The 24,683-nt window shown below is 42.6% G+C and overlaps 1 protein-coding gene across 6 annotated transcripts in view; it reads left to right on the forward strand.

Moving 5' to 3' along the window:
- LOC138980013 (tudor domain-containing protein 7B-like) overlaps positions 1 to 24,683 on the forward strand; it is a 53,668-nt gene that overhangs the window by 21,739 nt on the left and 7,246 nt on the right. For all 6 annotated transcript variants that reach the window (XM_070352780.1, XM_070352781.1, XM_070352783.1 and 3 more), the window contains 11 exons: positions 203 to 314; positions 1,563 to 1,676; positions 2,701 to 2,838; positions 4,916 to 5,006; positions 5,473 to 5,586; positions 8,309 to 8,406; positions 10,598 to 10,747; positions 11,675 to 11,773; positions 14,347 to 14,459; positions 16,595 to 17,168; positions 23,661 to 23,735. In XM_070352780.1, coding sequence (XP_070208881.1) covers positions 203 to 314; positions 1,563 to 1,676; positions 2,701 to 2,838; positions 4,916 to 5,006; positions 5,473 to 5,586; positions 8,309 to 8,406; positions 10,598 to 10,747; positions 11,675 to 11,773; positions 14,347 to 14,459; positions 16,595 to 17,168; positions 23,661 to 23,735 — 1,678 coding nt within the window. The remainder of the gene's footprint in view (positions 1 to 202; positions 315 to 1,562; positions 1,677 to 2,700; positions 2,839 to 4,915; positions 5,007 to 5,472; positions 5,587 to 8,308; positions 8,407 to 10,597; positions 10,748 to 11,674; positions 11,774 to 14,346; positions 14,460 to 16,594; positions 17,169 to 23,660; positions 23,736 to 24,683) is intronic.

A 24,683-nucleotide genomic window follows, 5' to 3' on the forward strand; every position in this document is an offset into this window, starting at 1 on the left:
GAGAGTGTGATTTGTATGTGTTATTTCGTACACGAGCCAAAAGAAAAATTTCTGTTTCTTGCATTCAGATGATAAAGTTTTATTGAATTGAATTGCATTGCATTGTTTTCTTCTTCTTCTTCGGCGTTCCAGGCATTGCATTGTATTGTATTGTATTGTAATTTGTATTGAATTGAATTGAATTGAATTGATTGAATTGCAGAGAGATGACGGAGGTGTACGCTTCTCACTCGTTCGACTTGAGTCACTTGTACCTGCAGAGGGCAGACTCCTGCGCTGAGGACATCACAGAGAAGCTGAACCAGATCCATCAGGTACACAGTCAATCCACAATTCTCTTCAACTATTTTATTTGAAGTAACGAATAAAGTCCAGGGGAATTCCACTACATTGTGAATTTAGCTATAATAAATTGTGATGACGTGCTTTTAGACCAAAACAAAAAAATGGGACTGACCTTTTTTTTTATGCCAGCCAAAAAAAGTGTTTAAAAAATAAAGAAATTTCACTCATTAACTGTCAGGTTTTCAAGAACGTTTACACTCTTGGATTTGTACAGCATGCGTCAAACTTCACCCCTCACCCATCCCCCCCTACCATCCCCATCTGTTGTTCTCAGACTAAGAAGACGAAAGATCAGTTGGATCTAGATGAAAGGCACAAACGGGGCGGGGGGGATGTAGCTCAGTCGGTAGCGCGCTGGATTTGTATCCAGTTGGCCGCTGTCAGCGTGAGTTCGTCCTCACGTTCGGCGAGAGATTTATTTCTCAGAGTCAACTTTGTGTGCAGACTCTCCTCGGTGTCCGAACACCCCCGTATGTACACGTAAGCACAAGACCAAGTGCGCACGTAAAAGATCCTGTAATCCATGTCAGAGTTCGGTGGGTTATAGAAACACGGAAATACCCAGCATGCTTCCTCCGAAAACGGCGTATGGCTCAAATGGCGGGGTAAAAAACGGTCATACACGTAAAATTCCACTCGTGCAAAAAAAAACACGAGTGTACGTGGGAGTTTCAGCCCACAAACGCAGAAGAAGAAGAAGAAAGGTCCAAATATCCTGACTTGACCCAAAATGTTAGGTCATAAAAATGTCTACATGTCACAACTGTCAAACTGTCGACCAGCAAAGAGTCCATTTCTTATCTCTACAGGGAAGAATAGATAAAAAATGGTCTGTCTGTCTCACACACACACACACACACACACACACACACACACACACACACACACACACACACACACACACACACTTTTGTAGCTCCGTCTTTAAAATTCAGTTAAGCGTCTGATTTTGTTGCCTCAGATAAAGTTTTGTGGACCAGAATCTGGTTTCTGTTGTTGTTTGTTGCCTGTTTGTTGATGATGTTTAAGTGTAACTTACATTGTTTTTTTGGTTCTTGTTGGTTGGTTTTGGGTATTTTTGAGTTTTTACATTGTTAATGTAAAGAACAGCAACAGGAATATTATCTTCCACGGGGTTGCAGGTTGAAGAATTGTCCACCATTGTATGCCAAGATGAAATGAAAATAATCGAAATGCAATTATAAAATACATTGCAGGAATTAGTGGCGCCCAAGTCCAGCGATTTGCAGCCTGGTGTGTTTTGTGCCGCTCTGTACAGTGAAGACGACAACTGGTACAGGGCAAGAGTCTTGTTTCTCCATAGCGATAAGGTAAGGAAGGTGTTATAGAGATCTCTGCTTCTGTCTTTTTCTGTACTTGAATTCTTTTGACTAATGGTTACATCTCTCTTTCTGTAATGCAATGTGGGCCATATGTGAAAAAGCAAATCACTGCTTATTCTATTACCCTCGTTAAATAAAGAATTGAAAATCACTTCATTTTGTAGCTTGTGACCTCACACCAATCGTTCAACATTTTTTGGAGTTGAATTTTCCTCTGCCTTGTTTTTTAAGAGAGGTGCCTATTATTTGCATGAGCTTTATGATGACTTCATCTCTGTTGAGGTAGAGCGTGTGTTGAAAGCTATTTCTTGCATATACCATAGACCAAATAGCCTGGACCGCCAACTCGTCACGTGACCCTTCGAGGTTACGACTCTCGACTTTCAGGGGCGCGTCACGTCCGGTTTGAAAGCCCAGCGATTCGAAGACAGTGAAAAGAAAGCACGCTCCAGTTATTTGTGACAATGGGAGGTGACAATGAACTGGATTTTCCAAAACTCCAAACTAAACTTAACAAAACTCATCGAAAAACATGTTCCATATATGCACTTTTGCTGAGTTTATTTTAGCATTTTCAGAACTTACCTCGGCAACTTCGTCTATGTTTACAATCGACACCGGATATCACGTCCCCCTGATTTCTGAAAGGCTTGTAAGCGTAGGTTCCTAAATGCGAGAGGCCGCTACCTCGTAATAGAGAGAAACAGCGGAGAGAGAGCTAGTTGGCGGTCCAGGATAAATGGTCTATGCATATACGTAACATTTCCAAAACAATTGATTTGATTGGCGCTGAACATTGTGTCAAGATAAGTGTTGTCTAATTAGTGTGTGTCGGTGCACTTAAAAGAACACTGGGTTGATTTATCTGTGAATGTAACGCTTTGTTTTGTCAATAATTAAACGTTCACACAACATACCTTTCTTGGGTTTTTTATTCTCAAACTTGGAACGTTGCCAGTTAATTTGTTTTTTGGATTTTTCTGTACGTAGCATTTCATTTTGTCTCCTACAGGAAGTCCAGGTGATGTTCATCGACTATGGCAATGTTGAGAACGTGTCCATCTCCAATATCCGATGTCTGACGCAAGAAACAGCGGAGACAGCCGCTCAGGCTGTGGGCTGTGTCATGTTTGCCTTAAAACCGTTGGACGTAAGAATACTTGGTTTTGAATGTGTGTGTGCTTGTTTGTGTGTGTGTGTACTTGTGTGTGTGTGTGTACATACATTGCTCTGATGAACGTTCAATGCACATTTGAATCTTCTTCGTTCATGAGCTGAAATTCCCACGTTCACTCATGGTTTTGCACGAGTGGCATTTTTTTATGTGTATGACCGTTTTTACTCCGCCATTCAGGCAGCCATATGCTGCTCTTGGGGGAACATTTGAGTCTGAATTCAGACTCGAATGTTCCCCCAAACGACAGCGAGACTTGGTGAAAGAAAATGAGTGCCTGTGTTTTTGTGTGTGAGTGATACATTTCTGTTGTGTGTTTTTATCTGTGTGATTTGTGTTGCCCCATTCAGTGCACTCATCCAGCGTTTGTTTCAACAAAATATCTATTTAGATACTCTGCCTTTGTACTTGAACATGTGTATGTATAGGGAAAGCAAGGGGACTGTAAATGACAAAATTCAACATGTTTCTTCACAGTAGTTGTATGTAAAGGAAAAGCACAGGGACTGTAAATGACAAAATTCAACATGTTTTCCACAGTAGATGTATGTATAGGGATAGCACATGGACTGTAAATGACAAAATACAACATGTTTCTTCACAGTAGTTGTATGTAAAGGAAAAGCACAGGGACTGTAAATGACAAAATTCAACATGTTTTCCACAGTAGATGTATGTAAAGAAAAAGCACAGGGACTGTAAATGACAAAATTCAACATGTTTTCCACAGTAGATGTATGTAAAGGAAAAGCACAGGGACTGTAAATGACAAAATTCAACATGTTTTCCACAGTAGATATATGTAAAGGAAAAGCACAGGGACTGTAAATGACAAAATTCAACATGTTTTCCACAGTAGATGTATGTAAAGGAAAAGCACAGGGACTGTAAATGACACAATTCAACATGTTTCTTCACAGTAGTTGTATGTAAAGGAAAAGCACAGGGACTGTAAATGACACAATTCAACATGTTTCTTCACAGTAGATGTATGTATAGGGAAAGCACGGGGACTGTAAATGACACAATTCAACATGTTTTCCACAGTAGATGTATGTATAGGGATAGCACTGGGACTGTAAATGACAAAATTCAACATGTTTTCCACAGTAGATGTATGTAAAGAAAAAGCACAGGGACTGTAAATGACAAAATTCAACATGTTTTCCACAGTAGATGTATGTAAAGGGAAAGCACGGGGACTGTAAATGACAAAATACAACATGTTTCTTCACAGTAGATGTATGTAAAGGGAAAGCACGGGGACTGTAAATCACAAAATAAAGCATGTTTTCCACAGTAGATGTATGTAAATGAAAACAGGCATGGGAATTGTCCGCCGGACGGCGGATTTCCGCCGAATTTTTTTTTGTTCCGCCGAAAAAGCAAAAGTGTTTGCCGAAAAAATAAAGGGGGGAGGCACACAAAAAAAGCACCGGTTACTTTTGCCTTTGCGCAAAAGTCCGTGAAAACTTTCCGTACTTTGTTCACGCACTGCCTCAGTTACTTGAACTTTTATGTTTGAAAGTAAACCAGATTGCACAGATTGTGTTACAAGTTACATTTTCCTGTTTGTCTCAACAGATCAATTTTTTTTAAACAAATTTAAACCATATAATACATGTATATTTTTTTTCTTCAAAAAAGAAAAAAATTGGTTCTAAAAACTCTGATTCTAAAAACAGAATTTAATGGCAAACTTGGAGCTCACTGATGACACCAGATTGCACCATCTGGGTTCTTTGGAGAATTTTTTCCGGGGGAGCATGCCCCCGGACCCCCCTAGTAAGGCTAGGCGCTTTGCGCCGTCAACTTGACGCTTTGCGTCTTCAGTTATAAATGTTCAGCCTTTTTTACAATTTTCAATTCCCATGCCTGGAAAAGCACAGGGACTGTAAATGACAAAATACAACATGTTTTCCCCAGTAGATGTATGTATAGGGAAAGCACAGGGACTGTAAATGACAAAATTCAACATGTTTCTTCACAGTAGTTGTATGTAAAGGAAAAGCACAGGGACTGTAATTGACAAAATTCAACATGTTTTCCACAGTCAGACAAAGGATGGTCCGATGAGGCGAAGACCCAGTTCGCCGTTTTGATGGCTGACAAGAAGCTACAGGCTTTCACCATCAAAATTCAAGGTATTTTTTCTTTCTAGTTCATGGGATGAAACTCTCATGTTTTTATGTAAATAACCGTTATTCCCCTGCCATTTAGGTAGCCATACGCTGCTGTCGAGGTGAAGCATGCTGGGTATTTTCATGTTTGTGTAATCCACCCAACAAAGTTCAAGATGAATTTCATCTCCTTTTTGTAACACAGGGGGGTAAGGCTTGAAGTTGTCGGGGGGGGGGGGGGGGGTGGTGATTTGTCGGTTCATGGATGATTGTGTGTGGTACAGTCAGTGCTCATTTACTTCTTTACAGTGTAAAATACATGATGCGGTTTCACCCTTTTGCTGAAGTTTCAAAGGACCTGCATGTGACTAGGCTGTGTGTGTAGACCTTTGATGCATAACTGCAGCCCAGGTTAACCAATGAGCCTGTTTACTGGTGTTTTTATTGTAAAAAGAAGATTTCATTTTCACATCTTTTCTGTGTGTTTCAGAGGGCAACTGTGTGGTGGAACTATGGTCAGAAGATGTCAGCAAAGAATCACTGAATGAACAGCTGTACAACGCTGGCTTAGTGGACACCTATCTTCCCAAAAACTTTGACCCAGGTCAGTATTTATTTTGTAACGGTTTCGCTAAAAAGGTGTTAGTACTTCATTGATGATGCTAGCTGGTTTTGAAAATGGCATATATATAAATCCCATTGGTGCTTTGTTACATTGGAACCCCCTTTTGAAGACACACACACACACACACCCCTCCCGCTCCCCTCCCGCTCCCCTCCCGCTCCCCTCCCGCTCCCCTCCCAATTTAAGACCTTTCTTTATCTGATTATCTGTTCAAAACCTCTGTAAATTTACCTCTATTTTAAAACACCCTCCATTTTAAGACCTATTTTTTCAGATTTTGTTGAGGTCTCAAAAGGGGAGATCCCTTGTCCACCAATCAGTCAAACCATAGACCAAATAGCCTGGACCGCCAACTCGTCACGTGACCCTTCGAGGTTACTACGCTCGACTTTCAGGGGCGCTTAGCGTAGGTTTGAAAGGCCAGCGATTCGAAGACAGTGAAAAGAAAGCACGCTCCAGTTATTTGTGACAATGGGAGGTGACAATGAACTGGATTTTCCAAAACTCCAAACTAAGCTTAACAAAACTCATCGAAAAACATGTTCCATATGCACTTTAGCTGAGTTTATTTTTTAACTTACCTCTGCAACTTCGTCCATGTTTACAATCGACACTGGATATGACATCCCCCTGATTTCTGAAAGACCATGTAAGCGTAGGTTCCTAAATGCGAGAGGCCGCTACCTCGTAATAGAGAGAAAGAGCGGAGAGAGAGCTAGTTGGCGGTCCAGGATAAATGGTCTATGGTCAAACCAAGTCTAAATCACAGTGATCACATTACGTTCGTTAGGACAAATCTGTCATACGGAGTATCAGCCTATAGGAATGACCGGTTTGTGTATTTATTTGAGGTTATTATTGGATATTTTCTGGTAAAATAAAAGAATTATTTTACAGGCAAATCCAGCTAACTCACAAACGGTTAAGTCAAAAATTCGCTTAGCACACAAAGAAATTCTGGTCCGGAATTATCCCTCTTTATCTATGTGTACAAAGTACCCTCAGCTCGAAATGGGATTTCTCTTACGTAAGTCGAAAGACGGATAGCACACAACAGAAAGTCAGTCCCAAAGACAAAGTTTACTCTATATTTACTACAGCAACTCGAAACACGAAACTTGGCGTCTCACACTAGCGCATTGTGTAACCTTATTCCCTTCTTCTCTACACGGACGCCACACCGACTGGTCAGTCGGCTCGCAATAAAGTATGAACTGAAGTTAGGAGGGGGCGAGGAGTAAGGAGGGGGCGAGGAGTAAGGAGAATTATCCAACTCCAAGAAAACATTCTGAAAAAGGCAGGGAAGTGGTGACAAGGCAGTGAACGCACTCACCATGCACTGACATCATACGAAAGCAGCCACACAAACACAGCACAGAGGCAGAGGCAGGTGTGCAGATGCTTTGTGAGAATAAGCGTTGAAAACCAGTTTGAATAAAAAAAAAAAAAGCAGATAGAGCCGCATGTCATAATCATTCTTCTTGTCTGGCTTTATTGACTGCATGCCGATCTTGTGGCAGTGACTTTTCACTCTTCAGTCGGACTGTACACAAACCGCTCTCACTTTCCCTCACTGACTACCCTAAGCCCTGACAACTGATCCTTGGAAATTGTTTGGAAGAGTACACCTCTCTATTTCTCTCCAATGCTCTTCCTGCTGACTTCAGTGACACCGGACACCCCACTGAGTTTAGCCAGCTACCCCCCCCCCCCCCCCCCCCTCTCTCTCTCTCTCCCCCCAGCCATGTACTGTTTGGTGCTGTGGCCAGAGAGGTGTCACCGGCTAATTGAGGCCAGCTGCCCCGTGTTCACTCAGAGCAAAACTAGTTGACTGTGTCTAACTTTTGACAAAGCAACACAACTGAAGGGTTCACAGATTAGGTAACCGACTCACTGGTCAAGGCTGCAGGGAAACAAGAGTATCTTGTCAATGAAAGAGGTTACACACAGATACGCGATGCTGAGAACGGTGGCCGATTTTTCACTCTCTTTCTCGGAGGGCCTTCATCATTGCAGGGACTGCTGTAAAGAAATGCTTGCTCAGAAACTAACTCTTTTTGCATTGAAACATGCACCAGAACTGGTGGACACCATCGACAATGTCAAACATGAAATCGAAGCAGTTTGCTTGAGGAAACGGTCGTCAGCAACTCAAACTTCTCTGTTTTCTTTTTTTAAGAAAATCTGAGGTGACTTTCTTCTGTGGCCCCACCCCCTCCCTCTGTAAGGACCCCCCTCCATAAGGACCGATTTTTGTCAACATTTTCGAGGTCGCTAGAGAGGGGTTCCACTGTACTATGACCAAGTCGAAATTTCGGATAGGACACAATAACAATTCGGTCCCTTCAATTTCGTCTTATCCGGATTTGCCTGTAGTTAACATGTTTACTGCTACTATTCATTCTCACGACGAGAGATTAACCTGTGCACAGTGCCGTCAATATATTTCTGGTAAAATGCAGGACATTTCTGTTGAATGTAATTACAACTACTTTATCTTCTTGTTTTGGCTTTCACATTGTGTCTTGCAGTTGTTAACTTTTGAGCAAAATATAAATGTTTATACGCTTTTCGCACTAGAACAGAATAGTGGTTACATTAGATAGTATGTCACATGGGGGTTTTCCCCACGATTACCCTTATATTTTTATTTTATTTTATCTTTTATTTTATTTTTTCATTTTATTTTTTCTCTTTTCAGCGGAACTGGAGTTGCCACAAGAAGGCTACCTTGAGGTGGTGGTTGCTTTTGTGGATCTTACACATTGCTGGTTGCGGGTCATTGGACAGGAGTATTCAGTGAGTTGTTTTTTCGTCCGTCTTTCTTTTCTTATCTTCACTGCGCTCCCCCCCCCCCCCCCCCTAAAAAAAGCGTGTTACTTGCTCATCTTTTACACTTTTTTATGAAGATTTTGTCTTGGCTTGTTCGTCTCTCTCCCTCTCTCTCACCACACACACACACACACAAAAGAATGAATGACATTTCCATGTTTCTTCTTATCCATCGCTCTCTTCATCTTTCTGGCACTTTTGTTTTAATTCAATAGATTTATATAGCACTTTTATGGAAATCACATGGGGGGGGGTTTATTCACCAGGATTGTTATGTTATAATGATATAGATTTAGAAAATGTGTAGTGCTGATTGTGCGCTGTTGGTATGACTAAGGCATGCATACGATTTATGGCTATTGTACAACTTGTGGATCCCTTGCTGAATTTTGTTGTTGTTATTGACTGTGTACTTGTTCTTGTCGCTATGATGGGTTAGTTTGCTAGTATATTCTGATGTCATGATTTTTGTATCGTGCGTGTGAGAGAGAGGTATTTATTGGAATTGTAAAGCGCGTGGATCTGTGAATCGACACTTGCGATATAGAAAAGTGATTTATTATTATTATTATTATTATTTAAGTTATTGAGACATCCCAGTGCACTAAGGGATTTATAGAGCAAATCGAGAAAATTCATTATTGAACGAAGCGCATAGCGCTGAGTTCAATAATTATTTTCGAGATTTGCTCTATAAATCCCTTAGTGCACTGGGATTGTTTCAATAACGATATTGTCAGTACCGCCATAGAAAAAAGAAGATTCCAAGCGCACATTTTGCAACGCGCATTTGAATAGGCATAACTGTGTGGTCAGGTCGTGTACAGTAAAGATCTACTTTTGTGTGGGGTGTCTCAAGTGTGTCGTGCTTTCGTCACACGCATTTTAATTTCTGTTGGTAAATTCCAGTGTAGCGTTAATCTGAACAGTGATGATCTTTCAGAGAGACCTCATTTGAACTCGGAGAAAGGGCTGTGCTCTTCATTATTTGCGATTCGAAACCTCCAGTCGAGCTTCGACGGATTGACTGTGCGGAGTGACTCCCCTTGAATTGACTCGAAGCCGCGGGACTCGACGGTTCGCACATTTTCAAAACAAATGTGGCATATTTCTCGTGTTTTATCTTCACTCATCGGGGAGTCTGATACTAAATATGAACGGTAAGAATGCTCTGAACCCTACACGTATTATATCCCCATCGTTTTTTCGTTCACATTTGCCCAACATGTTAATTTGCTGAGCGGGGTTTATGTCGTCTGCTAGGGCAATCAAACCACTGCATGCAGTCTGCACTGACTGAGTCTGCACGCACGAGGCACGCTGGTAATAAATCTTATAATGGCAAGAACGTTCTGAACCCTACACGTTTTCGATTACGATTGTTCTTGCCTTGAAATAATAATTCGGAAACCATTCATTTACTGAACTGATGTAGTCGTATTTCAGTGTAGTCAGTGCGGCTACGTATGACAGAGTCGATCGAGTCAGTCTTCCAAACTGGTCTAGCTGGTACGTTATCGGAATAACACTTGTGTTTTCTGCTAGCGGGTGGGAATTTTATATTAACTCATCATTTGGTAATGTGGATGATAAGCTACATGCCACTAACACGATGAGAAGAATCTATGCAAGTCGGCGAGAATTAGATGAAACACAGCGGCTTGTATTTTTAGATCAGTGGCAGCCGCACTGTGGCACAGGCACATGCAATCTGTCAGAAAAAACCCACTTCTGCTTTAGTTGAGAAGCAGGGAATTTATGGTCATTTGGTATTGTGGAAAATATAAGCTACATGTCAGTAATTAATTCTGAGGATGAGAGCACAGTCTTGCTTAGGTAAAGGGCGTAAGAATACGCTCTGTGGAAAAGTTAGCGCACTCCAAGAGTGCGCTAACAGTTTTAGCGCATCGCCATTAGCCAATCAACTGGTTCACATCAGTCATGTGACACCAGTACTTACTGACAATTATTATTATTACAGTCGAACCTGTCTAAAGAGACTACCCAAGGGACTGAGCAAAAGTGGTCTCTTTAGACAGGTGGTCTCTTTAGACAGTTGATTTATATAGTCGTAAAAAACGTCGGGGATTCTTTGGGGTGGTCTCTAGGGCAGGTTCGACTGTATTATTATTATTATTAAAAATTCACGTGTGTGCAGGAAAGACTGGAAGCTTTTGAGGACCACTTGGCTTCTCTGTACGAAGAGGCGTCGAAACAGCCCAAGAGATTCCAGGAGGATAGTGTCTGCATTGCACACGACGAGCTCTTGTATCATCGCGTCAAAATCAAGCAGATCAGAGAGAATGAGGTCAGTGTCGAGTACAGTGGAATCCCTTTTAAGACTCCCTCCCTTTTAAGACCCTGTTTTCTCAGACTTTCTGTTCATAACCTCTGTAAATTTACCCCCATTTTAAGACTCCCTCCTTTTTAAGACCCTGTTTTCTCAGACTTTCTGTTCATAACCTCTGTAAATTTACCCCCATTTTAAGACTCCCTCCTTTTTAAGACCCTGTTTTCTCAGACTTTATGTCCATAACTTCTGCCAATTTACCCCCATTTTAAGACTCCCTCCTTTTTAAGACCCTGTTTTCTCAGACTTTATGTCCATAACTTCTGTAAAATTACCCCCATTTTAAGACTCCCTACTTTTTAAGACCCTGTTTTCTCAGACTTTCTGGTCATAACCTCTGTAAATGTACCCCTTTTTTAAGACTCCCTCCTTTTTAAGACCCTGTTTTCTCAGACTTTCTGTTCATAACCTCTGTAAAATTACCCCCATTTTAAGACTCCCTCGTTTTTAAGACCCGATTTTCTTAGATTTGTGAAGGTCTTGGAAGGGGTGTTCCACTGTAGTTTGTCATCATTTGTTTACATTGTCAATTAATGACTGAATGTAGGATTTTGTTTAATGTTAGGTTTGAATTTTTTGGAAGAAGCTATATTATTCAGCCTGGTAGGTAAGTGTTGCTGTTTGTGTGTGTGTGTGTGTGTGTGTGTGTGTGTGTGTGTGTGTGTGTGTGTGTGTGTGTGTGTGTGTGTGTGTGTGTGTGTGTGGTGATGTTTTTGTTTCCTTTTTGTTTTTTCAAATAATAAATTGTCACATAAATACATTGCGACATTTGGTGTAGTGAATAATTGTCATAATGCTTGTCAGAGTAAGACAGATTTCAAAAAATGAAAAAATGAATTGACTGTTCAGTGCGTTTTTAATTGACGTATTGTTTCTATGTTGCAGGCCAACTGTTTTTATGTAGACCATGGATACACCGAGTGGTTCAAACTGGATCAGTTAGCTCCCTTGGACAATGAAACCAACATGTCACTTTCTTACCAGGTTAGTTAGTAATTGTAGCTGTTTGAACAGGGGTGGTGCCAGGCTTTGTTTCCATTAGCAAATTTCACAAGTTTTAGACAGCCCCTTTAATGTTTCATGGCGTCACCTTTTCAACACTACAGTTCAGCTGCAGTTCTGTCATTTGATGATTACAAATAAGTTTTAGCATTTGTGACCCTCCACCACGGAATGAGTCGCATGTCACCTTTTCATGATTTTCATATTTTTACATTTTCGTAAAGAGGTTGTTATTCTCTATCCAGTGGAGAAACCCGTTTTAGAAAAGAGTGAACACTTTTCGAGTTATAAGCCTGTGACTATGGTGACCCTCACACTCTTACTAGACACCCCCCGGACTTATAGTATGCCCAGCGCAGAACCGCGTGGGGTGATATGCGACTCATTTCGTGGTGGAGGGTCACATTTTGCCGACCGCCGATGGCAAACAAGAACCATGATGGAATAAACAAACTCCTGAAATAAATCTGCTGCAATTGGTATTGGTTGTGAAAGAGTGAATACTCTCGCTTTTACTTTCGGCAAGCTTTCGACGTGTGCTCCTTGTCCACGTGTTTCAGACTCACCCCTCGCTAGTTTGCTTGTTTGCTTAACGCCCAGTCCACCACGAAGGGTGATATCAGGGCGGTGCTGCTTTGACATTTAACGTGCGCCACACACAAGACAGAAGTCGCAGCACAGGCTTCATGTCTCACCCAGTCACATTATTCTGACACCGGACCAACCAGTCCTAGCACTAACCCCATAATGCCAGACGCCAGGCGGAGCAGCCACTAGATTGCCAATTTTAAAGTCTTAGGTATGACCCGGCCAGGGTTCGAACCCACGACCTCCCGCTCACTGGGCGGACGCCTTACCACTAGGCCACCGTGTTGCGGTCCCCTCGCTAGTGACTGGCCCATAAAGTCAAGTGGGAAAGTTTGACTGAATAAAAGCAAAAGTAATCACTCTTTCACAACCCATGCAAACACGACAGAGTTATTGCCAAACCTTGTCTGTTGTGTTTGGTTGTTAGTTCTATGATTTTGATATATTTCAGTCTGTTTTCTCAAAGTAACTAGATATGTGGAGGCAGAATTTTAAGCTCAAATTGCCCAATTGATTAGATATGGTCAGGTGTAAGCTTTGAAATTTGAGTGCACCGTTAGTCAGTTGTTGCTGTGACCAAACGTGTTTCTGTTGCTTTTATAACAGGAGTTATCCTCCATGCTCCAAAGGTGTTAATGTCGCTTCTTCAAGAAACTGACATAGAATGTACAGAAAAAGAACTAAACTCTGTCTCAGTGACTTCATCATTTCATCAGAAGAAAAAGGATTTGTCACCGCCAGGCTGTGCATGTATCAGTATCCGATGTTAGGCCAACAAAAAAATAGGTCTGTTTACGGTAACATAGGGTGAAAAAATAGGGTCGGTAGGTCGGCTTTTTTTTTTTTTTCCCCATTTTTTGAGAAAAAAAAAAATTTCTCCCCTCTCTATGATGTTTCACAGTTCATTTCTTCTCATCAATCCCTGTTTTTGCCCAACATAACTATAAACAGTACTTTGAGCTTACCTCCCTTCTGTCGTCTGCTGTTTGAGCGCAAACAGCTCTATTTTGGATGCGTTTTTTTTTCTTTTTCAGACGATCCAAAAAAAGATTAGGGTCGGGCCTAAAAACTAGGGTCGGTCAGGTTACCGTAAACAGTCCTATTTTTTTTTTTTTGCCTTATTAATCCTAACTTATAAAGATTGTTTCTGTGTGTCTGTGTGTTGGAAGACTAAAGGCTCCGAAACGGCTGCACCGACTGGGGCGGGAATTTCAGGGAATGTTCTTTGCCACTTACATCGTGTCATAGGGTACTTTTGGTAAACCAAACTTTAAAGGATTCATTAAAAACGGCAGAAAACAGTACATATCATATGAGCCATCGCAGACCCCTGCCCGTCTGGGTTGGCGAAACTCACCACGTCATTAGTTTTGAGGTCATGTCATGCGTCATATGTTCATGGCGTCATTGTCCAGTCTCCTCACTTTTGTTGGCAAAGTCTTCATTTCATTTCATTTATGCCTTTGACCCCGTCCGGGGCATAGGCCGCCAACAAGAGCTCGCCAGGCACTCCGATCCTGGGCCAATCTCTCCAGTTGTCTCCAGGTGTAGCCGATGTGTTTCACCTCTGCCTCCAAGTCACGACGCCAGGTGTTTCTTGGCCGGCCTCGTCTCCTCTTGCCCTGCGGGTTCCATGTGAGGGCCTGTCGCGTGATGCTGGTTGTCGTCTTGCGGAGTGTGTGGCCAATCCACCGGAAGCGTCTTTGCAGAATGTCCTGTTCTACGGATAACTGTTTTGTTCGCTGCCAAAGGTCTTTGTTGCTGATGGTGTCAGGCCAGCGAATTCGGAGGATTCTTCTGAGGCAGGTGTTAATGAAGGTCTGGATTTTTCTTGTGATGGCAACTGTAGTTCTCCAGGTTTCGGCTCCATACAGCAAGACTGTGGCAAAGTCTTGGTCTCGGTTATAAAGACAGTCAGTCACGGCAAGGCCAGAGTCAAAAACTTAAATGAAAACGTGTGATTTCAGGCAGTGCTGTGTGTGCTGTCGGGTCTGGAGGAACACATGTCTAACCCCACGACCATCACAGAGCTGGTGGAGCGCTCCAGGAACAAGATCTGCTATGCTGAAATCATAATGCGGTGAGTACACACACAATGCAACTTTCCGGCGGCGTCATGGAGTTTTGGCGTAACTCGCTCTAGACAGCTTTTCAGGAGAAGCCAAAGCTGATTATTTTTATCATGAAACAGTGTTTATGTTTGTATCTGGTATTGATAGGGGCAGTGGCCAAGTTGATAAAACATCGGCTTCTTATTTGGAAAGTCGTGGGTTCGAATCCCGGCCATGCCTGGTGTGTTAAGGGTGGATATTTTTCCGATCTCCCAGGTCAACATATGTGCAGACCTGATAGTGCATATCCCCCTTCATGTGTAAACGCAAGCACAACACCAAGTGCGCACGGAAAAAATCCTGTAATCCATGTCAAATGTTAAATCATGTATTGTTAATTGTATTTGAGAAAATATTTCTCATGGAGAATGATTTACTTAGTCTAAAGCACAAAAACATCAAAATCACCAAGAATCCAGTAACGCCAAAATTCCATGATGATGTCGATTTCCTAATTAGTTGACATTAAAGGTGCTTTCTTTGCTGTATAAACGATCATGTATGCCACCACATATTGGTCCAATGTCTTCCAGGGTTTTTGTTTATCTTATTGGCCGTGAGAATTTCCTCAAGGAAAGCCAGGCTGCTACCCTTTCTTTCTTTTTTAACCCTGCATGCGTGTATAATGCATATTTTCCAAGGTGTCATACTTTTGCTGTGACCTTGGGATTTTTATCGTGCACATGCGTGCACAGCTTGCCTCGTCTTCAGGGGATACAACTCTCTTACAGCCAATAAAAACACAGTTATTTCTAGAATTTGTCATATCGCTGTACTCAACTGTTGAACATGAGTACTGGGGCCCGGTAGCTCAGTTGGTAGAGCACTGGACTTGTGATCGGAAGGTCGCAGGTTCGAATTCGGGCCGGGACGGACACGGGTCAACTTTATGTGCAGACCCAGAGACGGAAGCCATGTCCCACCCCCGTGTCATCACAATGGCACGTAAAAGACCTTGGTCATTCTGCCATAAGTGCAGGTGGCTGAATACACCTAAACACGCAGACACCTGGGTAGCGCGACTCCGTTGCTGCTAGCTTTCCACTGGGAGGAAGCGACCCGAATTTCCCAGCGATGGGACAATAAAGTAATGAAAATGAAAACAAGAGGCGAAGCCTTCAAGGCTCACGTAAGAAATCGACAAACAGTAACACAAACTCAATCACTCCGTCACACATACACACACACACACACACACACACACACACACACACACACACACACACACACACACACACACACACACACACACACACACACACACAGTAAGCGGCATAGGTGACACTGTGCAAGAAAGCGAGACACTAGATCTAGATCTGAATGGCCGATTTCGAAGAAAAAACTAGTCTCGGCCCGCTCAAAATAACAATGACCGAGACTTTCAGTAATTCCTTCGCGTGACGTCTAACCCTCTTACGTCATAATGTGACGTCTTCAAATGTTGTGACGTCTTCAAATGTTAAAGTTTCTACCACAGACATACATACATACGCACGCACGCACGCACGCACGCACGCACAGACAGACAAAAGTTAGCATCGCATAGGCTACACTTACGTGAGCCAATGAAATGAATGTACTACAGTGCAACCCTCCTTTCAAGACACCCCCTCCCCCCCCCCCCCCCCCCCCCCATTTTAAGACTCCCTCCCTTTTAAGACCTGATTTGGGCGGGGATGTAGCTCAGTCGGTAGCGCGCTGGATTTGTATCCAGTGGGCCGCTGTCAGCGTGAGTTCGTCCCCACGTTCGGCGAGAGATTTATTTCTCAGAGTCAACTTTGTGTGCAGACTCTCCTCGGTGTCCGAACACCCCCCGTGTGTACACGCAAGCACAAGACCAAGTGCGCACGAAAAAGATCCTGTAATCCATGTCAGAGTTCGGTGGGTTATAGAAACACGAAAATACCCAGCATGTTTCCTCCGAAAGCGGCGCATGGCTGCCTAAATGGCGGGGTAAAAACGGTCATACACGTAAAAGCCGTGGGAGTTTCAGCCCATGAACGAACAAACAAACAAGACCTGATTTTATCAGATTTTTGAAGGTTGTCCAAGGGGGCTCCACTGTACACCTCACGTGTTCTCTCAATGCCTGTGTATTTTGCAGAGAACCTCTCAAGGTGATGCTCTTTGACACACATGGGAAGGACGATGTCAACATCAACGAGGAAATCGCGCAGAAACTTGCCAGCGAAGGTCACACCCTTGACTTGACCCCTTTCACGCCTATCACCGACAACACCTCGGAGTCCAGCCGAGGGTCAAGCCCGCGGCCCCCGTCCAATCCCCCCTCTCAACCTGACGTCGATGCCTTGCAGTCGGCTACCAGAGGCTTGAACCTTGACAAAGACAGTCCCCCGACAAGCGCAAAAACCGCTGTGAACTCAAACATTTCCCAAGATTCCACTCAGCAGGAAGGCGGCGCTCGACCAAAGACTGAACAGAACGTGAAGGTGAAGACTGACGCTTCTAAACCTGTTGGTGCTTCGCAGCCATCTGATTTAGATATGGCTGCTTCCCTGGGAGTTGTGTCCCCTGGTGCGGGTGCGGCCTCCCAGTTTAATGACAGTCTATGCGTGGCGTATCACACCTGGCCCTTGCCATCCTACGTGTCTCAGCCGGAGGTGGGACAGTTCTTTGACGTCTATGTGCAGTCGGTGTCGGATCCGTCCAACTTTGTGGTGAGTTTGGATTGGTGTTAGTTTTTGTTGGCTTTCATGCCTTTGGTGTGTGTGGGAGAGAGAGAGAGCAAGTGAGTGTTTGTGTGTCTGTCTGTCTGTGTGTGTTTGTGTGCATAATGCATGTGTGTGTGTGTGTGTGAGAGAGAGCGAGCAAATGTGTGTTTGTGTGCATACTGTTTATGTGTGTGTGGTAGACAGTGAAAGTGTGTGTGTTAGAGAGACAGAACAAACAAATGTGAGTGTTTGTATGCATAATGTGTGTGTGAGAGAGCTAGCAAATGTTTGTGTCCATAATGTTTGTGTGTGAGTGTGTGTATGATAGACAGACTCTGTGGTGGTGTATGTGTGTCTGTCTGTGTGTATGTGTAGAGCAATTGAGAGAAAACTACTTGACCAATCTTCGTAGTTCCTGCAAATGATATTCCCCGACATTTTTTTTATACATGTCATGGTGACGTCATATCTGGCTTTTTGTGAAAGTTGAAGCGGCAGTCACACAGTGACACACACACCACCACCCTTGTCTCAATTCCCCCGTCTATGTTAAAACATTTTTAGTCAAAACTTGACAATGTAAAAAAAAAAACCACGTTTTTTGAGCCAGATCACAGGGCTACCCACTGCATTAATTCATTATATATTTCATCATCTCTTCATGCCTTTTTGTTCATAAACCCTTCTTTAATTTTTGTAAAAATACCTCCTTTTTACATTTAGTCAAGTTTTGACTAAATGTTTTAACGTAGAGGGGGGGATCGAGACGAGGGTGTGGTGTATGTGTGTGTGTGTGTGCGTGTGTGTGTGTGTGTAGAGCGATTGAGAGTAAACTACTGGACCGATCTTTATGAAATTTGACATGAGAGTTCCTGGGTATGATATCCCCGGACGTTTTTTTCATTTTTTCGATAAATGTCTTTGATGACGTCATATCCGGCTTTTTGTAAAAGTTGAGGCGGCACTGTCACACCCTCAATTTTCAATCAAATTGATTGAAATTTTGGCCAAGCAATCTTCGACGAAGGCCGGGGTTTGGTATTGCATTTCAGCTTGGTGGCTTAAAAATTAATTAATGACTTTGGTCATTAAAAATCTGAAAATTGTAATTAAAATTATTTTTTTATAAAATGATCCAAATTTACGTTCATCTTATTCTTCATCATTTTCTGATTCCAAAAACATATAAATATGTTATATTCGGATTAAAAACAAGCTCTGAAAATTAAACATATAAAATTTATTATCAAATTCAAATTTCCGGAATCGATTTCATCTTATTCCTTGTCGGTTCCTGATTCCAAAAACATATAGATATGATATGTTTGGATTAAAAACACGCTCAGAAAGTTAAAACGAAGAGAGGTACAGAAAAGCGTGCTATCCTTCTCAGCGCAACTACTACCCCGCTCTTCTTGTCAATTTCACTGCCTTTGTCACGAGCGGTGGACTGACGATGCTACGAGTATACGGTCTTTCTGAAAAGTTGCATTGCGTTCAGTTTCATTCTGTGAGTTCGAGGGGGGTGGGGGGGGGGGGGGTAGGTAGGCAGGCATAATGGGCAGGTATTTTTATCAAGAGGAGGTCGCCAGGGCAAGTTTGACTGTACTTAGGTTTAACACTTTCTACCCCACCTATGTTGACTAAGTTTTTTTCAGCCGAGACCAACTCACTCAGAATTGTAGTAACTGTGCAGTAACTGTGTATCAACACGCTGGAATGCAAGCGTTAGATGGACGTTACAGGAAGCGACTGAAGCTAACAGTCTGAGCGGATATATCCGTACCTGGTCAGATAGAGCCATATAATGATCTTTCTGTCAACCAGTTGATTAAAAAGTCAGTCGATCTTGTCAAATTTGATTTGGTCAGTGACTGCTGTTGTTGGTCAAGCGAGATGTGTAGCGACGGTCAGTGAACTAGTGCGGTACGTGACACCAATCAGTCTTGTCCGATTTTACTTGGTCTGTGACTGCTGTTGTTGGTCAAGCGAGATGTGTAGCGACGGTCAGTGAACGGTCAGTGAACTAGTGCGGTACGTGACACCAATCAGTCTTGTCCGATTTTACTTGGTCTGTGACTGACTGCTGTGGTTGATCAACACCCAATTAACTAGTCCCTGATCGATTCATTTGCACTATTTGTCGAATCAGGTGGTCAATGCGCTGGTATTAGTGACAGTCTGCAAAGCTGAATTAGGTCAATACAGAAAGAAAGCATGCAGGTTATTTGACAGGTATGCTAAAACCTAGACTTTTTAAGTCCACCTATCTGTATCAGGCTATTGACTCCGCCAAAGTCATTTCTTCACAAGCCTGCAAACAAAACTTGTTGTTAAAATAACATTACCAACCGACCTACCAACCAACCATTTAGAAACAAGAAGAATAAGCAAAACCAACACATGCACTGATGCAGAGTTAGTATGATATTGGGGTGGTCGTGGGAGGACTTACGTACAAAGTTTACTTACTGCCCGTTATGCCGGTTGGCATGTAGCTGGGCAGCAGGGGTGGGATGAGGGGTAAGGATATGATTCTGCTTTTTATATTTAGTCAAGTTTTGACTAAATATTTTAACATCGAGGGGGAATCGAAACGAGGGTCGTGGTGTATGTGCGTGTGTCTGTGTGTGTGTGTAGAGCGATTCAGACTAAACTACTGGACCGATCTTTATGAAATTTGACATGAGAGTTCCTGGGTATGAAATCCCCGAACGTTTTTTTCATTTTTTTGATAAATGTCTTTGATGACGTCATATCCGGCTTTTCGTGAAAGTTGAGGCGGCACTGTCACGCCCTCATTTTTCAACCAAATTGGTTAAAATTTTGGTCAAGTAATCTTCAACAAAGCCCGGACTTCGGTATTGCATTTCAGCTTGGTGGCTTAAAAATTAATTTATGACTTTGGTCATTAAAATCTGAAAATTGTAAAAAAAAATTAAAATTTATAAAACGATCAAAATTTACGTTTATCTTAATCTCCATCATTTGCTGATTCCAAAAACATATAAATATGTTATATTCGGATTAAAAACAACCTCTGAAAATTAAATATATAAAAATTATTATCAAATTTTTTTTTTCGAAATCAATTTAAAAACACTTTCATCTTATTCCTTGTCGGTTCCTGATTCCAAAAACATATACATATGATATGTTTGGATTAAAAACACGCTCAGAAAGTTAAAACGAAGAGAGGTACAGAAAAGCGTGCTATCCTTCTCAGCGCAAGTACTACCCCGCTCTTCTTGTCAATTTCACTGCCTTTGCCGTGCGCGGCGGACTGACGATGCTACGGTCTTGCTGCATTGCATTGCGTTCAGTTTCATTCTGTGAGTTCGACAGCTACTTGACTAAATATTGTATTTTCGCCTTACGCGACTTGTTAAAATGTAATATTAGCTGTTTTTAGTCACAGGTCATTGAACTTCATTTCCATCCTAAAAAGGAATGGGGGAACAAAGTGTGTACAGGGGAACCCCTCCCCCCCCCCCCCCCTTAAGACCTCCACAAATCTGAGAAAATCTGGTCTAGCACCCCCCGCGGGTTAGGGGGAAGAATTTACCCAATGCTCCCCAGCATGTCGTAAGAGGCAACTAACGGATTCTGTTTCTCCTTTTACCCTTGTTAAGTGTTTCTTGTATAGAATATATATATATAGTCAATTTTTGTAAAGATTTTAGTCAAGCAGTATGTAAGAAATGTTAAGTCCTTTGTACTGGAAACTTGCATTCTCCCAGTAAGGTCATACAGCAGTCCCTGCAATGTACGGCCCCCGGCGTGAGCGGACACCTGACATGTACGGACACATTTGCTCGGCACGAGTGTTTTCCTTCTATATTTGCCCCCCTTAAACGGACACCTGCAAAACGTGGACGCGGACACTCATTTTCGGTCCCAACAGCAGGTCATACCTCCAATGTACGGACAGACCATCCTCAAATTTTCACCACAACAAAATCGATAACAGAGCAGGCCGGCTCTTGGTACAAAGATCACAGCCGCAATGGCGTGATGACAGTCACTGATAACTTGAGTGCACGTGTACCCACCAGGGGGGGGGGGGGGGGTAGTTTTGGTCAGGAGTGGAGTACATGCGAAGATGCCAACATGAAACTGCACTGAGCTCTGAGTGAACAGTGCAGCTGGCCTCTCTGGCCACAGCCCCCAACAGTATATGGCTAGATGGAGTGAGAGAGAGGGAGGGGTAGCTAGCTAAACTCTGTGGGTGTCCGGTGTCACTGCATGTCAGCAGGAAGAGCATTGGAGAGAAATAGAGAGGTGTACTCTTCCACACAATTTCCAAGCATCAGTTGTCACCGCTTGGGGTAGGCATTAGTGAGGGAGAGTGGGAGCTGTGTTATGTACAGTGTATTTCCGACTGAAGAGTGAAAAGTCACTGCCATGCCACATGATCGGCATGCAGTCAATAAAGCCAGACAAGAAAAAAATAAATTACATGATTATGACATGCAGCTCTATCTGCTGCTTTTTATTCAAACTGGTTTTCAAGCTTATTCTTGCAAAACATCTGCACACGCTCCTCTGTGCTGTGTTTGTGTGGCTGCTTTCGTATGTCAGTGCATGGTGAGTGTGTTCACTGCCTTGAGGATTTATTTTATCTCTTCTTTTTAACACTTTTCATACAAATCATTTTTACAGAACGTTTAAAGAAGTATTAGGAGTTTATTGTTATTGTTTAGTAGCACAAGAAGTGATTAGCATAGACTCAATTCTTTTCTTCTTTATTTGGTGTTTAACGTCGTTTTCAACCAGGAAGGTTATATCGCGACGGGGGAAAGGGGGGAGATGGGATAGGGGAAAGGGGGGAGATGGGATAGAGCCACTTGTTAAGTGTTTCTTGTTCACAAAAGCACTAATCAAAAAATTGCTCCAGGGGCTTGCAACGTAGTACAATATATGACCTCACTGGGAGAATGCAAGTTTCCAGTACAAAGGACTAAACATTTCTTACATACTGCTTGACTAAAATCTTTACAAACATTGACTATATTCTATACAAGAACCACTTAACAAGGGTAAAAGGAGGAACAGAATCCGTTAGTCGCCTCTTACGACATGCGGGGTGCAGAGAAATAAGGATGTGGAAAAGACGACTTTTGGTAAGTGAAATAAAGGTGATGGATCCAGTCAGGTAGAAATAAGACAACAAGAAAAACATTGGAAAACTGCAGGGAATAGTAGGGAGAGTTTTCTTGGAAGGAAATATGGGTGACAGGACTGGTAAGGCAGAAATAAGACAAAAGAAGAGAAGTAAAGGGGTGGGATAGCTTGGTAAAAACACTCCCGCCATGTGAAGACTCAATCCTGTTGTTTGTGTGTCTCTGTGTGAGTGTATGGGGGAGGGGGTGGACACCTGCAATGTACGGACAGTTTTGCTATGGCCCAAGGGTGTCCGTTCATGAGAGGGACTGCTGTATATTGTACTACGTTGCAAGCCCCTGGAGCAAATTTTTGATTAGTGCTTTTGTGAACAAGAAACAATTAACAAATGGCTCTATCCCATCTCCCCCCTTTCCCCGTCGCGATATAACCTTGAACGGTTGAAAACGACGTTGAACACCAAATAAAGAAAGAAAGAAAGATCTGGTCTTAAAAAGGAGGGAGTCTTAAAGCCCCATGCAGTATGTTTCAAATGGTTTAAAAAACTATTTAAATCTTCAAATGAAAAAAAGCAGTTCTAACCTTGCGGAACATACTTGCGATAGCATTTAATAGCATGAAATGAAACCGTTCGTTTGCATTGCTATTTAGCTCGCGTAAACCACACACCAGATTTCGTGGTTTGTCTAACCCCTGAGCCATCGTGAACCCGTGTGATCCACTTTCCTTTTTTTCACAATTTAGTCGTCAGTTTGTGATTTCAATGCGACTGGCTGTATCTGCAATAGCACGTTATTGTGTACCTCTGATGAAACGCAACAAACGGCTGCGAGTCACACGAAGTTGTCAGCGGCTGCTGGCTTAAAAAAAAGCGAGCGCTATGCAGAAAAATCGTCTGCTTTGAGAGACGACCTTTCGTGACCGCTGCTTCCAGCCTAATTCTTTTTTTTAAACTTTCAAAACTTCGAATTTTACTGATCTTGTCTTGATGAAAAAATAAATCTGTTATGATTTAAGAATGTTTGTATTACAAACTGTCAATTTATTATTTAGATTTTAAAAGTTAGTTCTAGCGCCAAAACGAGGGGCTTGCTTGTAGATCAGACGGTCCACGAAAATAAATTCTTTGAAAATGTCTCACTCTCGACGGAAAGCAGCCAGGATGTTCCCGTTCGGTGAGTGTTCAAATGGAAGGGTGTTTGTATTGTGTGTGAAAGCCTGACAGTATATGTGATGGTTTACGGGAGGCTTACTGTGCCTTTAAACTGGTGGTAAATTTATGAAGAGAGAGGGAGTGTTTATTGTGGGGGGGGGGGAGGGGGGGGGGGTCTTAAAAGGGGGTTCCAGTGTAAGTGATGTTGCTGTGTGTTTCAGATTGTTCCGCACAACGTACTCGCCAAGCTGGAGAAAACTATGGAGCAGATGAATGCTCAGTTTAACGCGGAATTGGTGAGTTGACGTTTGCTTTCTCTCCCTAGCTTTTCAGCTTTAAAGGTCGGTAGGCATTCCTTCTTGTGTATTAATCATGTTCATCACCATAAGATGTGTTCAGGCGTTTACGCTGGATACTTCATCCTCCAATTAAAACCCTATGCCAACATTTAACGACCTGGCTTTACTTTTAGTGCATAGAGGGCGGTTTTTGTTGCATTAACTTTGTAAGTACAGTGGAACACACACATGCATACACACACCAACACACACACACATACACACATACACACACACACACATACACACACACACACCAACACACACACACACACACCAACACACACACCAACACACACACACACACACCAACACTCACACACACACCAACACACATACACAAACACACACACACCAACACACACACACACACACCAACACACACACACACCAACACACACACACACACACCAACACAAACACACACACACACCAACACACAAACACACACACACACCAACACACACACACACCAACACCAGCACACACACTCACCAACACACACACTGACACCAACACACACACACCAGCACACACACACACACCAGCACACACACAAACACACACACACCAACACACACACACACCAACACACACACACCAGCATACACACAAACACACACACACCAATACACACACACACCAACACACACACCAACACACACATACCAACACACACACACCAACACACACACACCAACACACACACACCAACACACACCAACACACACACACACCATCAAGACCCCAGGATTTAAGACTCTCCCTTTCAAGACCCCAGGATTTAAGACTCTCCCTTTCAAGACGTTATTTTACTCAGATTTTCTGTTCATATTTATCATCATTTTAAGTCTCTCGATCTTCCCCATTTCTCTCACATTTTTTTGTGTCTTTAATTTAATTTTC

Source organism: Littorina saxatilis, linkage group LG11, assembly GCF_037325665.1.
Source record: "Littorina saxatilis isolate snail1 linkage group LG11, US_GU_Lsax_2.0, whole genome shotgun sequence".
NCBI lineage: Eukaryota > Metazoa > Mollusca > Gastropoda > Littorinimorpha > Littorinidae > Littorina > Littorina saxatilis.